Source organism: Alligator mississippiensis, chromosome 3, assembly GCF_030867095.1.
Source record: "Alligator mississippiensis isolate rAllMis1 chromosome 3, rAllMis1, whole genome shotgun sequence".
Taxonomy (NCBI): Eukaryota; Metazoa; Chordata; order Crocodylia; family Alligatoridae; genus Alligator; species Alligator mississippiensis.
In genome coordinates, this window is record NC_081826.1 from 227713658 (window position 1) to 227728999 (window position 15342).

Here is a 15342-nt window from a genome sequence, read left to right on the forward strand (position 1 = left end):
AGACAACAAGCAAGGAGCACAGATCCACACAGGAGACTATATTTTGGTGTGCATTGCTCCCACAATGCGCTGCACAAAGCAGCTGACTGCCGGCTTCCACTGCACCGATTGCGTAGGAGTGAATTTACCTCGCATATAATGAAGTTTTGGTATAAAAAAAGTCATTGCATAGAAGTGAATTTGCATATACAGAGCCCATGCAAAGCAAGGGAAACCTGTATTAAGAAGGGAATTGCAAAGAAAACTGAAATTATTATCATTGGGGTCCAGGTTTTCTGTTTCCCATGGAAAAATGGAATCGCCCCCCTCAGATTTTCCCTTTAATTGAGAAAAATGTGGATTTTTCATTTTAATGGAAACACATGGATTTTCCACTTTTGCATAGAGCTCTCTGCAGGCTTGCAGAGTTCTAGCCTGCAAGGGACTGGGTGGAGCAGGAGGAGGGCAGTCAGGCAGGGGGCTCCATGTGTACGTGCGCACTCACAAATGCACGTGATTGCCTGGCAGCCTGGAGAGCAGCTCCTAAAGGTAAGTCTGGTGGGGGGTGAGGAGGGATTCAGAGCCCCATTGGGAGGGAGGGAGCTGGGCAGGGCTGGTGTGGGGGTTGGGACTGGGGCTGCTGCCCAGCCCAGGTAGTGCATGGGTTTGAGGCCCAGGATTGTGCGTGGCTACAGGGCCCCAGCAGGGAGTGGGATGGAGCCGTGGGTGGCTCATCTGGGTAGTGGGGGGGAGCTGGCTCTCTGCCACTGAATGCACTCTCAGGGGGTGCAGGGAGGGCATATGCCCTCCAGATTTGTGCGTGGGGCAGGGGCAGGCTGCCCACTGTGGGCAGCTGGGCTCCCTGCCCAGCTGCCCTCCTCTTGGGACCCTGTAGCCCAGCAGACAGGACCTGGCACAGCAGAGCAGAGCAGGACCAGGTGGGGAAGCTCATTGCTACTGCTAGGAGCTCCACACTGCCATGGCAAGGCGCCCCCTGCCCACCCATGCTGCCATGGTGAGGTCCTTTCCACTGGGCTGCAGATGCTCCAGTGGGGAGGGCAGCAGGGCAGGGAGCCCAAGCCTACAGCGAGCAGCCTGCATCTGCCACCCCCACTCCCCAAGGGGTCCACTGTGGCCGTGCCGCCTGTGGGAGAGGAGTAAGAAGGGATATAATTGCTCCCCATAAACACATCAGGAAGTAAATAGCGGGTATGGAGAAGAACTGTTTGAGCTAAAGGATAATTTTTGGCCTGAGAAAAAATGGGTATAAACTAGCCACAGAAAAGGTTAGGGTGGAAGTAAGAAGAAGGTTCCAAACCATCAGAGGACAGTGAGGTTCTGGAACAGCCTTTCAGTAGGAATATTGGATGCAAAAAACCCCTAATTTAGAGTTTGGTAAGTTATATAAGGGATTATATGATATCATGTGTATGGTAGCAAAGGGCTGAACTCAGTGACCAGGTGCTGCCTTCAAGTTCTGTGTTCCTTAGTTACTCACACCTGCTGATTTCAAATGTCTAACTTTTATTTAATAGCTACTACTCTACCTTACTACTGTACTAAAAAGTGTTCCTATGCTAAGGCTAAGTTATTTGGCATGTTCCCAGATACAGAACAGAACTATTCAGTATTTTCGCCTTTTCTGCATTATTATTAATTCTGCTATTTCTGCTCTCTACCGTTTCCTGCCAGTAACGGGCCAGTGTCATGGTTAGGATTCTTTTCATTCCTAATATACTTTAAAAATCTCTTCCTTATTGCTTTTGTGCTTTTTTGCTTCCCTTATCACATTTTATCATTTGTCTTATTAATTTTCTACAATTCCTAGCTTCTCTAGGGATTTTCTTTTCATTTTCTTTTTTTGTAGCTACCTTCAGTTCTCTAGGCCAAATTGTTTTTTTTAATGTGTCCAGCCTTTCTTTCTCAATTGAGGGATTGAACATCTGGCAAAATTTTCTTAAATAATTCCTAATCATTATTGAAGGGTTGTTTTTTTTTCCTTGCAGCTGATTTGGCTTATAATGTTTCCTCCTTTTATATATATTAGCTTGGAAATGCATTCTATTTTCACACAACAAATATAATCAAATCATGATTACTTGCACCTAAGATACCACAGATGTTTAGTTCTTTGATCAATTCATCTGTGCTAAGATAAGGGTTAATATAGATGTAAGTTCTTCTAGTGGTGCTGCTTTTTGTACATCTCTCCAAGTTGTGGAATTTATTGATCTCATAACAATAATCCATCGGAATCTTAGTGAGAGTCTGTTTCCAGCTAGCAGTGTCCTGGGATAAAGGATTTCCCTGCAGGGTATCTCTGTTCAAATGCAGAGTATAAATGGAAAATGCACTGTGGAATGTGGGGGCATAAATGTGAAATCAGTATTTAAAAATTTGTGAGCAACTTCTTGTGCAAAAGGAGGAAGTAGTTAAAAGATAAGAAAAATATACCATTGAGGAATTGTGGGAAGGCATTAGAGGACTTGTCGGCATCCAAGTTATGTAACCTGGGGTACAGCCTACATTCATGCTGCCGAGTGGATGAGTTATAGCCAGAGTTCAACATGCTTGGCTCCAATCCATATCCTAATTGGGTTACGCAAACCTAGGTTCAAAGCCCCTCCAAACCCAGATTAAAAAACTGTCTGTACAATAAGAGGTCAGTGCCAGGGCTCACTTTGCATAAGAGCTTAGGTTAGCTCTGCAGTGAAGCTATAACCTGTGAAGTTAATACTCTCAGGCCCATGGCATATTTGTTTTATTTTATATAGTAGAATGCAGGTATTTTGTATTGAGATGGTTCACAACCTGTTTAATTTTCAGTTGCCAAATTAAGGATGACCATCTCAGATGATCATTCTGGGTTTTCCTTCAAAAGACATTACTTCTCTACTCAGCTGGAGCTCAGTGTTTTCACACAACTGATTGAAGAAGCAATGCCCTTAGAAAATAAAGCTGCAACCAACAACTGGAACACCTCAGCAGTCCAGCACAGCTGCTTGCTGCCATTATGTATACTCTAGCTAGTTTGAAAACCATCATCTTTGCGTGGGGTTAAGAAATCAAACTGAAGAATCCAGATTGTACTGTATTAATTAAAATTATATGTACATAAGTAGAGGGGACAGGATTCTTACTCTCCTATTTTCTTTAGCATTATAAATAAATACGTATTTGAAAGCTTTGCTCTGGCCTAAATTACTTGTTCTAGATTACAAAAATATGCCTGTTCAGGAAATAATGTTTTATTTTCTTACTGCACACAGCTGTTGGATCAGTGTCAGCATTCTATAACATCGTGTTACCATTCTCTGAATGGTTCTGAGTAATTATCCTTTCTTTTCAAGGTTTGGTATAATGTATGTATTCCTGAAAAGCAATAATATCTCAGTGTAAGCTTGAGCAAATCCTATTATGTACACTCCTTTTGAATAACAACCCTGTCAGTATAAAGAATTACTATTCTTCCTATTGCTGCCAGTACAGCAATTTTAAATAATTTAAATATGTTAACTTCTCAGTATTTCTGTAGAATGCAGCCATGGCAGTTAAATCCTCTGGTAGTTTTGAGATCAGTTGTTTATTCTTGCTGTTTTGATTCCAGCGGACTGTATAATTCTCCCAATGACCGCAATAAATCACCAAAATTTCCTTATTCTCGGCGACGGAACCCATCAGGTGGCAGTGAAACTGAATCTGGGCAGCCAGTCAGAAGAAGGTAAGTGTATAGGGATTAGTGTTAGCTTGTACTTGCTGCAGGAGTCTTTTTGTGGTGCTGCATTCTTCGGGGCTCAGTAAAGGCTCATGGAGCCAGAGAAGTATCTGAGGATACAACAGCCACCAGTAACAATACTGCAAACAAGTGAACAAAAATCCATAATGGTTGCTCCCTACAAAAGATGAAGATGTAGAGACTGGGATGTGGGCCCTGTGTTTGTCCCTCAAAATCCAGTGGGGTAGTCTGGGGGCAGTTTGAAAGCCTTAACTCCTTTCCTTGCTGCTATTCTTGACTCTGGCTGCTGTGGAAAGGAATATTCAAAATCTAAGGATTTGCATAATTTGCTGTTGCTCATCCACTTGTCAAGGTGGGGAGGGAGAAAGAGAGGAAGAGGCAAAGGTAGGGAAGGAGGGGTTGGAGGGTGGAGAGTGGAAGAGAGAGTCATTTTACTGACAACAGCCTTTTATAAAGGATATCAGTACCGTTTTGGGCAAAAAAGAAAAGTGATGAGGCCCTTAAGGAAAATCTGCTTAGTATGGTCTTTAGTGAATCTTATTATATCATAGTATGTGTCTGCAAAAATAGAGCTGTGAGGTATGTAGCTATTTTTTAATTATATAAACAGTTGAGTAACATATAGAAGTGAAATTAAGTGATATAATGTGAGATTCTTTGCAGAAACATGCCCAGAAAAGACAGAGCCAAAAGAAGATGCATTCAAAACCCCTTTTCCTTTCCTGATCATATATAGCTAAAGAGCAGGGTAACCACCTCTCTGTAAATTTATGGACACTCCATAAATAACAAGGCTAAAAATGCCTGTTCATAAAAATCCATTAAAAATCGAGCTGCTTAGAAAAATCTGAAGCCACCAGAGCTTGATTGAAGCTCTGTGATAGGAAAGCAGCTTGAGGCAGTGTTGAAGCACAGACAGAGCACAGCAGCTCCACCTGATGTCTTAGCAAGAGAGCAGCATCCTGAAGGAAGCTTTTATTAGGGATTTGTGGCTGATGGGAATCTCCATAACTCATTCCCCAATCCCAGCCATGTGCTGGTGTTGCTGTTGCATCCCATCCCATCTGCCTGTAACACTGCTAGGTGGCAGGTTGGCATGCAGTGGCCATTCCTTAGGGGTCCATGCAAGGACAGGAAGAGCGGGGCCAGTGGGGGTGAGCCAAGGGGGAGACATTATGGTATGGGGTGTAGTTGTAGACATCAGGGTCCGAGGGTGAGTAGGGGATGCTGGCAGTTGGCGGCAGCAGGGTGTTAAACCATTGCTGCAGTCAAGCAAGGTTGCCAACCCAAGAAATTTTTTTACTGATAATCTGCAGACTTTACAGACAATTAAACTTTTATGTTATGGTTGGTGTTAAACCATAAATTTGAACCCAGCCCTTGTCCAGGGTCTATTAGAAGTGTTACATTTACATTTTGTAAAACATATGTCAGTAAAAAAGTTTGATTGTCAGTAAAATGTTTATAGATTGTTGTTAAAAAAAAAAAATCTTTGGTTGGCCATCCTACTGGAGGGGCTACCTTCATAATTTAGACAGTAGCCTGTGGCCATTTGAGTTACAGGAACTTATCACATTTAGTCCATGGAGCCTGCCCAGAGTCTGGAGTCTTGTGTGCAGCAAGCAGCATTGGCCTTATGTAACCTCTATACCAGGGCTTGTAAGCAGGGCCTTGTTATAGATGAGAGAACCTTTTCCCAGCTGGATATGTGCCTTATAGGGTGATTTTATGTTTTGTCAGCCCTTTAACATGTCATGAAATGGCTAGAGAAGAGGGAAGAAATTTCCCTATTCAATATGTTTGATAATCAAACTAGATGCCATAATCTCAGATTCCAGATATTCAGCACATGTGAATCTACCTAAGTCCACTAGTGTCAGTAAAGCTGAATTGATATATCCTGGTAGGGTATAGCCTTGTGTTAACTGGATTATGTTTCCTATTGCCCATTACTCTGTCTCCTTCTATCTTAGCTGCCAGAAGGACCCAGGAAAGAAAAGGAATTCAGATGTGCATTGCACATCTTGAAAAGCATATAACACTTGTGTAGTAGAAGATTTTTTTGAGATGAGGAGTATGTTGCATCTGGTTCTTCTACCATGTAGACGGATGGCTGTGCCAATAACAAGTTTTCTCTTGGGCCAGAGCAGCATAGAACGGTTTTTGAAAGTCAGATGACGCCCGTGGGATTGTGGACGCTGACAATAGTGGATAGATACTAACCTAATTATGTCTTCCCAGATTTTTAATTTAATTAATGTTTTTTGTTTTGGTTTATTTTATAAGACAATAATTGTGTTGTTTATGCTCTGCTTACTGGTATTGGTAGGGAAATGTCAGACTTGACTGTACTGACTATGGAGGGATTTCCAAAAGCTAGTTTTTCAGGGTTCATCACTGCTTCCACTGGAATTAATAAGAGCTTTTAATATTGACTTCAGAAGGAAACAAGATCAAGCTTTCATACCGTGCTTAGCAGTGACCTGCAAAACTTCTCTTGCCAATATTTTGCTATTTAAAGCAAACACCTGTTTGAAGTCACTGTTGGAAAAGGTGTATGTATACTTTTGTGTATTAATAGTTGATATTAAGTGACCCATAGGTATTTTATTATATAGTTTATTTATAATCTTTGTCATAGGAAAGCCCAAAATAGTGGTGAAGATTCAGATCTAAAGCAAAGGAGAAGGTAAATATACTTTGGGGGTTAGGGGAATTGGAATTTTTGGTTTTTATATCTCGGTAGAGATTGTTGCACAACCAATGAAATGATGGCATACATGGTGCTCTTTAATTATAATATTTTCAGAAGCTCCAGTAGCACAGAATCACAGTTTTTATTTATACAATTGTCTATATTTTCTCTCAGCTGGAACTATTCATAGTTGTTGCTTTTTTTCTGGTAGAACATGTCAATACTTGTTGAATCCCTCCCATGTAAATTGGATAAGTATTCTTTTTTTGCTGAGAAGCTCTACAGCATGCCATCTGTTGTAGACCTACCAAAGCACAACTTGCGAGAACTTACCATACCACATCATATAAACTTGTGCCAAAAGGGTTTGTCTACAGTTTGGAAATTGTTTCACATCAGCTTGAGAGTTCCAGAGTAAACTGCCCAAACGCAAGTTTTTGAATTATCCAGACTCTCAGTTTGCTTTAATACACACACTCTGGAACTGAATTGATTGACCTTTGAGATGTGTTTTTATGCAACAACGTAAATGCAAATGCATCCCACGTAGATCCAAATGTTCCCCCAGTGGCAATCCCTTTGCTGCTGTGTCACATTTCTTTGGTGTCACAAGCTGAGCTTGTGTGTTTATTTTTGTACCCTCTGCTGTTCTGGGGTTGTCTTGACTGGATGTTTCCTCCAGTTAAATGTTTGTGTTCAGTCAGTGTGCTTGTCTGCGGTTTCAGTTTGTGACAAATTTGTATATCTCGAGTCTTGCATGCTATGCCATCACATTAAAGCTGTGATTTCTGCTTCCACATAGCCCCATACTGAGGTCCTAGATTTTCTTGCTCTCTGGAAGTGGGGGACAGACCAGGTCATCTTAACAACAGTCATGGAAATGCCAAAAGACAGGAGAGGACGTTGAAACAAATAAAGGAGAGGAGGCACTCGTAGTATCTGTTCTAGTGCCATCATAGTGTAAGGGAGTTTTTTCAGGGTTATGAACAGGGATCTGGGTTTTCCATTTCCCACAGGAAAATGGAGTAAACCACGGATTTTACCTTTTACTGGAGGCAAATGCAAATTTCTCATTTTACTGGAGAAACCCGTGGCTTTTGCAGTTTTGTGACAAGCCCCTGCAAGCTGGCAGAGTTCCAGCCTGAAGAGCTGGGAAGGAGTGGGAGGAGGGCGGTCAGGCAGGGGGCACTATGTGCATGTATATGCACATAACTGCCAGGCAGCCTGGAGAGCAGCGCCCACAGGTAATTGGAGGCGGGGGGGGGGATTGAGGCCAGGGGGGTAGTGCCTGGGACTTGGGCCTGGGTCTGCAATGCATGTCTGCAGGGAGTAGAACGGGGCTGTGGGCAGCTTGTCTGGGAGCTGGGGGTGGATGGGGGTGGGGATGGCTTCCTGCTGCTGCACACACACCTGGGGGGATAGGGGGACCTGCACCCCCCAGATCTGTGCGCAGAGTGGGGGCGGGGCAGGCTGCCTGCTGCAGGCTTGGGTGGGGGGGGCTACTCCCCGCTGCTGCATGCACTCCCAGGGGGCAGGGTAGAGATGTGCTTCCCCCAGATTTCTTCATTGGGCTGTGTTCTGCCCATTTCAGGCTTGGGCTCCTGCCCTGCTGCCCTCCCCCAGTGCCTCTACAGCCTAGTGTGTGTGACCCGGTGCAGCAAAGAACAGCAGTGTCTGTTGCAATGCACTGGATGATATTTTTGCAAAGGAGGCCACCCCTGAAGTCCTCCAACATGTTATGGTCATTATTAATGGCACTTCTGTAGCTGCCAGACAGAATGCAAAGCAGGGGAAATAGATCCAGAATCCTAGGATCATTTTGAGCTGTAAAACACTCAGATGGGAAGTGGTCTTGAAGACCCTTGAATCACAGTGTTGGGGAAGGAACCTCCAATTTACCAGTGCTGGGGAGGGAGTCTCTTCTAGTAAGTAGTTTGCTGTGTATTATTACAATTGGACAGAATTCTACCAGATTATTTCAAGATACCCTCTATGTAACTAGTTTCTCTTTGTGTCTTTAGCTTTCTTTCCCTCCCCCCAGCCCCAACTGTGCTCAAAAGGATGGTTGAATATTAATCCCACAACAACTGAACAAACCTGCCAGCTCTGAACTACCTTCCTGAGTTAATTCTTGCTCCTTTCCCTTTTAGTTAACCATTCTCCCTGCCTTAGCTCATTGTGGTGGCATCATGTGATTTTTGTGGTTCAAAGATCATCCAAAACCTTGTGTGGCAGGCACATTTGCTGTAGTGGCAATCTTAAGTATAACAAACTAAATTATAATCATTGTTATTTCTGTCCTCTTCTCCAGGTCACGCTCTCGTTGTAATACCAGCAGTGGTAGTGAGTCAGAAAATTCCAACAAGGAGCATCGAAAGAAGAGAAACAGGTGAATATCAAATATATCAGGCTTTGAAATGCAAAACATAAATAGACTGTACACAGCACAAAACATAAGTAGACTGTACACAAATATAAGTAAATATATTTTTAAAGCAAGAAGTAAACTAGAAGAACTGCTGATAGAAGAACTGATATATTGACCATCTAACTGAGATCCTATGTGGCAGCTTAAAGCTCAAGTTTGTGTATTAGCAATTTAATTACGGAGCACATATCTGTAGTCAATCAATTCACATTCATGTACTGCTCATTTGGGAAGAATTCCGTATTCATTATTAATGCACTGTGCGATCAATAACATAGGAGAGTTTACACAAGATTTGCATTATTAATGCTTATTGTTATTTATTGCATTGTTAGTTCACTGATGATGCATGCTGTCTCTGACAGTGCCTTTACTATATTCCTACATACTTGTGAATATTCAGAATTTTAAAATATGATTAAAATAGAAGGAAGCAAACAACTTTTCCGTTTAAAATATAAATTCTATTTGTAAAAGAAAAGTGCATTTCAAGATGATGTCATTACTCTTATGGACTCCTTGCTACAGAAAAACTGCTGACAGAATAGAATTAGTTAGCTAGATATTAAGCACTCCATTTCCCCTCTCCATTTCTTTTACTGCAGTCCCCTCTGAGGTAGAACTCATTTAACTTCCCCATCAGTATATTTTACTGATATTTGTAGGCTCTAATCCAACAACATTCCTTGCTTATCACACATTAATTTCTTGGTATATTAGATTGGTATGTTGTGGAGTATAAAAGGGTATTTTCAGCTTTTGGGTTGTGAATAATTTTGTCCAAAAAAAGAAAAAAGATACGGTACATTGAATCTTAGGGCCTTGTTACACAGTAAGTTTAGGTGGCTTCTGGAACTCTTAGCCCCTGCATTGGCTGCACGTTTTAAGGTGCCTTAAGTGCACCTTCACCCCCTAGGCACATTGGGCAGAGCAAGTGCTGGAGCACCTAGGCTAGGGACAGACATTACACATCAACAGGTTTAAGTGATCAGAAACTGGTTTAAACCTGTAACAGAACACACATTCAGTGCGCATAAACCAGTTTGAAAATGGCTGGAACTGGTTTGAGATAAACCTGGCTGAATGTAGTGTCAGACTTAACTGATTTGGGTCAAACTGATTTATGCAGTGTCTGGCCCAGACCCCTTCCTAGTTTAACTTAAATCAGAGTCTCCCAGCATCCCAGATGCTTTGTAGCCCTGGGCGGGGCTCTCTACTCTCTGGCTGGAGGTCCGGCAGAGGTAGCAGGCACAGTAGCCTCTGCCTGGCTTCCTTGTGCCCCCCGCCCCCTCCCTCCCTGCCCCAAACAGGGATTCCCTGCTCTTGTCTCCCAGAGCACAGACCATAGCTAGCATGTGGTATGCTAGCTTAGGGGTTGTCAACCAGGGGTATGTAAGAAGGCCCTAGTGAGTACACACGCACGAGTAGGGATGGAGTGCCGCCGTGTATCATCCCACACTGCCGTGTGGGCACCACCCACCTAGCTGGATGCAGAGGGCAGGGGCAGCTCCAAAGATTTGGAGAGATTCGGAGATTCAGATTGGCAGGGGAGAGGCAGGCACAGCTGGGCGGCTGCAGGCTCTCCCGCTGCTCCTCTAGCTGTGCCTGCCTCTCCCCAGGCAGGGGGAGCTGTGGGAGAAGCCCCCATGGCTGCTCTGCCCAGCCTCATTCCCCACCTGGCCCTAGCCTTCTGGCATTTAAAAAAAAAAGAAAAAGCCCTGCATTCACCGGCTACAGTAGTGGCAATTGGGGCCTCTGAGAGCTCATGGAAGAGCCACCCTGCGCAGTGCGGGGCAGTGGGGATTGCTGCACCTGTACAACAGTTGCCTCATGGCATGGGTGCAGTGCGGCTCGGCAGGGCACTGCACACTGTCTGGGAGCTGGGGCTGAGTCGTGCCAGCCTCCGGCTGACTGCTGGAGCTGCCCCAGCTCCCAGACCACGCTGTGCCCTGCCAAGCCACACTGCACCCACACGATGCGACAGCTTCCGCGTGGGTGCCAAGCGTGGGGGCAATCTCCACTGCACCCCCATGTTGTGTGGGTGGGCTCTGCCATGAGCCCTCAGAGGCCCTGATTGCTGCTGCTACAGCCTGCGAGTGCGGGGCTTTAAAAAAAAAAAGGAGCTGGGAGGCTGGGCTGGGCAGGGGATGGGGCCAGGCAGGGCAGCCATGGAGGCTTCTCCCCTGGTTCCTCTGGCTGGGCTTGCCTCTGCCCCAGCGAGAGAAGCCCCCATGGCTGCCCTGCCTGGCCCCATTCCCTGCCTGGCCCAGCCTCCTAGTTCTTAAAGCCCTGCACTCACCAGTTATAGCAGTGGCGATCGGGGCCTCTGAGGGCTTATGGTAGAGCCTCCCCGTGCCGTGGGGGTAATGGGGATCGCCCCCCCACCTTGCACCTGCCCGGCAGCTGCCTGGCAGCTCCAGCAGTCAGCTGGAGCCCGGCGCTGCTCAGCCCCAGTGGCCTCAGCTCCCAGACAGCATGCAGCGCCTTACCAAGCCGCGCTGCACCCACACCATGGGGCAGCTGCCGTGTGGGTCCCAGGCAGGGGCGGATGATCCCTGCTGCCCCCCACTGTCCCGTGCTGCGTGGTGGGGCTCTGCCACAAGCTCTCAGAGGCCCTGATCCCTCCTACTGCAGCCGGTGAATATGGGGCTTTCTTTTCTTTTTCTTTTCCTTTCTTTTCTTTTTTTTAAGTGCTAGAAGGCTGGAGCTGGGCGGAGGATGGGGCTGGGCAGGGCAGCCATGGGGGCTTTTCCCACAGCTCCCCCCACCGGAGCAGAGGCAGGCACAGCTAGAGGAGCCATGGGAGAACCTGCAGCTGACTATCTGTGCCTGCCTCTCCCTGGCTGATTCGAGTCAGCACCGAATCTCTGAATCTGATTTGGCCAGATTGAATAGGGACAGTGATTCGAATCACTGAATTGAATCGCTGTCTTCTGAATGGGCCAGATCTGAATCTAATACTTCTTTATTCTCACAGGCCTACTAGCTAATGCTGAGAGGTGTTTGTGAAAGGCAGACAGTATAGCATTGGCTTAGGCCTTTTTGGAACTTATCGACAGCATTAGAGAGGCTTATAATGGATGGAAGACAGGAATCACCACAAAGGAGGATTATTTTGCACTGGTCTGCACCTGTAGGGAGAGAACCAGGAAAGCCAAGGCTGCAACCGAACTCCAGCTGGCTACACGTATCAAGGACAATAAAAAATCCGTTTTTTAGATATGGGGGGAGTTGGAAGAAAAGCAAGGGTAACATTAGACCCCAGCTAAACCAAATGGGACAACTGACAAGACACCCAGGAAAAAGCCAACATGCTTAATGGGTACTTTTTGTCGGTTTTTCATCAACCCAAAGAGACCGCCCTGTCTAGCATATTGCGGGATGGCCAGGGTGAGGATGAACTTATACCCAGCATCGGTGTAGACCTTGTAAAGGAACGCCTTGAGAAGCTGGACACCTTCAAGTCAGCTGGTTCTGACATATTGCACCCCAGAGTACTTAAGGAGTACTTAAGAAATATTAATTTTCTAAATTTTTTAGGGGCCCCTCAGGCCAGATAGAATGGCCTGGTGGGCCACATCCAGCCCCTGGGCCACATTTTGCCCACCCCTGAACTAAAGAGATATTAAAAAACTGTGGTACTACAGCAGAGGTGGGCAAAATACAGCCTGTGGGCCAGATCCAGCCTGCCAGGCAATTTCATCCAGCCCACCAATTAATTGTACCTCTCCCAGCCTGCATGCCTCACTCCCTCCCTTGTATGCAGGAGGGCCTGGCCTGGACAACAAGCTGCAGCTGCATGGGAGCATGGGGCTGGGGTTGGGAGTGCAGAACTTGGGTGGCTAGGGTGTGGATGTGAGTATGTGGGGTGTAACAGAGGTTGGTGGGGTGTGGGGATCCCCCTGCACATTCTCCCCCCTGGCACATTAGCCAGTAAGCCTGTGCAAAGCAGCCAGTATTTGATTCAGATTCAGTCGATTCAGGGGACAGCGATTCGATTTGGTGATTTGGTTCATTGTCCCAAATTGATTTGGCTAAATTGAATTTGAAAGATTTGGCGCTGATTTGCCTGTAGACTATAATGTGGAATCACTAAAATACCTATAACTTGGTCAATTTTTTTGGTGAATTGGATGAAAACAGCAGGGTTGGTAGCCCCTTCTGAGGGCATGAAACCTGCCAGGTTTCAAGAAGATAGGCGCAGGGGTTCTGTGAAAGTGCCCCTCAAACGTTTGAAAGCAAAACACATGTCACTTGTGTGTGTTAACTGGGTTTCTGGTTGCAGCCGTGTTGGTCTAAGGAACAGGCAGGCAAGGTTCTTTGAGCAGTTATGATATCTTTTATTAGACCAACTGAATAGTTGGAGAAATAAATCTTGGCAGGCTTTCGGGTTTAAAAACCCTTTGTCAGGATGAGGAAGCATCTGCATCTGGTGTGTGTGCTCTTCCTGGATGGAATTAATAGTAAAGAAGCCAGAGGCTGGGCTGCAGGCAAGAATGCCAGTCAGTGAAAATATAAATTGAGGCATCAGAGGGTGAGACACAGACTAGAGGGTGAGACACAGACTGGGGGGTGGGAGTGGCGGGGTGGGATGTAGCAGCCATGTAAAAGTAGAGAGGTACCTAGGAGCCAGCGAGTACTTTTCAGATGCTGTTGCTTCCAGACAGGCAGCCCACAAAAGGGAGAGAAAGGTTTCACACAGCCTTATATGCTGTTTCTACATCCCTCCCCCAGAGCACTGTGATTGGAAGGGAGCTCAGGAAAAGATCACAGCCACTGGCCAGATACAGATGTCAATATCAGAGCAGTCTTTCCCCCATCCCTCTTCTCAATTTCTATATCCCCCAAAGACTGCCTTCTGAATCGCTGAATCTTTTCTGAATCAATTCAGATGCTTCAAATCGATTTGGAGCTTTTAATGGGTCTCCTGATTAGATTTGGATTAGATGATTTGGCCACCAAATCAGGCAGAATCTTCTCCGAATCCAGTTGGCGACACACAAGCTTCACACAACCCTAACAGCCACTGCTGCTGGCAATTAGCAGCAGGCCCTCAGGGTGCTCATGGCTTATGCAGGTGCTGTCACCTAGTGGCACATAGCTCCAACCCATTCCAGGAGCTTGAAGTGGCAGCAAGGAACAGAGCCAGGCTGGCCCACCTCTATCATGCAGGGCTCCCCACAGCTCATATACAGCTCCTGGCACTTGTGCACGCCACTGCTTGGGAGCCCTGTGCAATGGATCCAGCTGCTTTACCTGCTGCCACATGCAGCTTCTGGGACTGCAATTTAAGTAGTGGGGAGTCCCACCCCATGCTTCCTGGCGGAGTTCTGGCAGTTGCATGTAGCGGCAGGGAGCAGAGTGCCATGTGCATCTCTTGGAACTGACTGGATCCACTCACTGCCAGGCGACAGTGCCTGAGCAGGCCATGAGCATCCTGAGAGCCTGCCACCTGCTGCTGCTGCTGGTGGAGGCTGTGCACCATGGGGGGGCATGTGTGTGGGGGTCCCCAAACCCCCTCCACCCTCACAGCCCATAAATCCCACTCCCCGCAACCCCCCACATGCACACACCCTACAACATACACCACACCCTCCACACACACACCCATACCCCCTCACAAACCCTGCACCCACACCCCACCATACACACATTCACCGCATCATACCCCACACACTCCCCCACACAGTATACAAAAGTAAAACTTTATTTTTAGCTATTATTCAACCACCTCTATATACACAATGCAAACAAATAAATCAGAACATAAATATTTGTTTAAATAACATTAAAATATGTTATAGCAGGTTTGACTTTTAGTACATGATTTTTTTTTCCTGCTTCTAGGATGGCACCCCCCTCGTAAAAGGAATACTTCCAGGGGCAAGGGGAGGGACTTCTGGGGGCAAAGGTCAGGGATTAGAGACAGGACTTCCAGTCCCAAGATGGTGACCAGGGGGTGGGACATCTGTCAAGGGACAGAGCTAGCCTTGTGGCCCTTGGCAATTCGCCAAAACTCATTAAGTGGCCCTCCAGCCGAAATAGTTGCCCATCCCCGTGATACAGAGTACTGATAAAAGGAATAGCTGAACTGTGAAATGCCTTTAGAAATTGACTAAATCAGAAATGTTCAGCTAACAATAAGTAAAGTATATGGAATATTTGTCTAGGCAAACCATAAAGTTGGAATGAAACACTAGCTATAGATTCAATAATCATTGGGCATTTAGCATTTTTTAACATCTTTTCTTCCTCTCCTAAGTTATGGTAATTTTTTTTTCCTGTGAGGATTTGGGCTGAATATGTTTTTGTTCAGGAAGCTCCACTAGCATATGAAGGAAATTAGTGATAGGCCACAGGAACACTTATTAAATTCTGGCAAGAAAGATTGTACAGAGGTTATCATTTTCTTAAGAATAGAAGGAAATTGCTCTCTTATCCAGCCCTTTTGTTCCTGCCAAAAGTGTTCCAATTAAAGACCTAAATATTTCATAACTGACATGC

At 45.7% G+C, this 15342-nt stretch overlaps 1 protein-coding gene across 4 annotated transcripts in view; it reads left to right on the plus strand.

The window, feature by feature from the left end:
- EPB41L4A (erythrocyte membrane protein band 4.1 like 4A) overlaps positions 1-15342 on the plus strand; it is a 237893-nt gene that overhangs the window by 194185 nt on the left and 28366 nt on the right. For 3 of the 4 annotated variants that reach the window (XM_059724946.1, XM_059724948.1, XM_006266261.4), the window contains 3 exons: positions 3587-3700; positions 6357-6404; positions 8722-8799. In XM_059724946.1, coding sequence (XP_059580929.1) covers positions 3587-3700; positions 6357-6404; positions 8722-8799 — 240 coding nt within the window. The remainder of the gene's footprint in view (positions 1-3586; positions 3701-6356; positions 6405-8721; positions 8800-15342) is intronic. The other variant, XM_059724947.1, reaches the window with a different exon arrangement.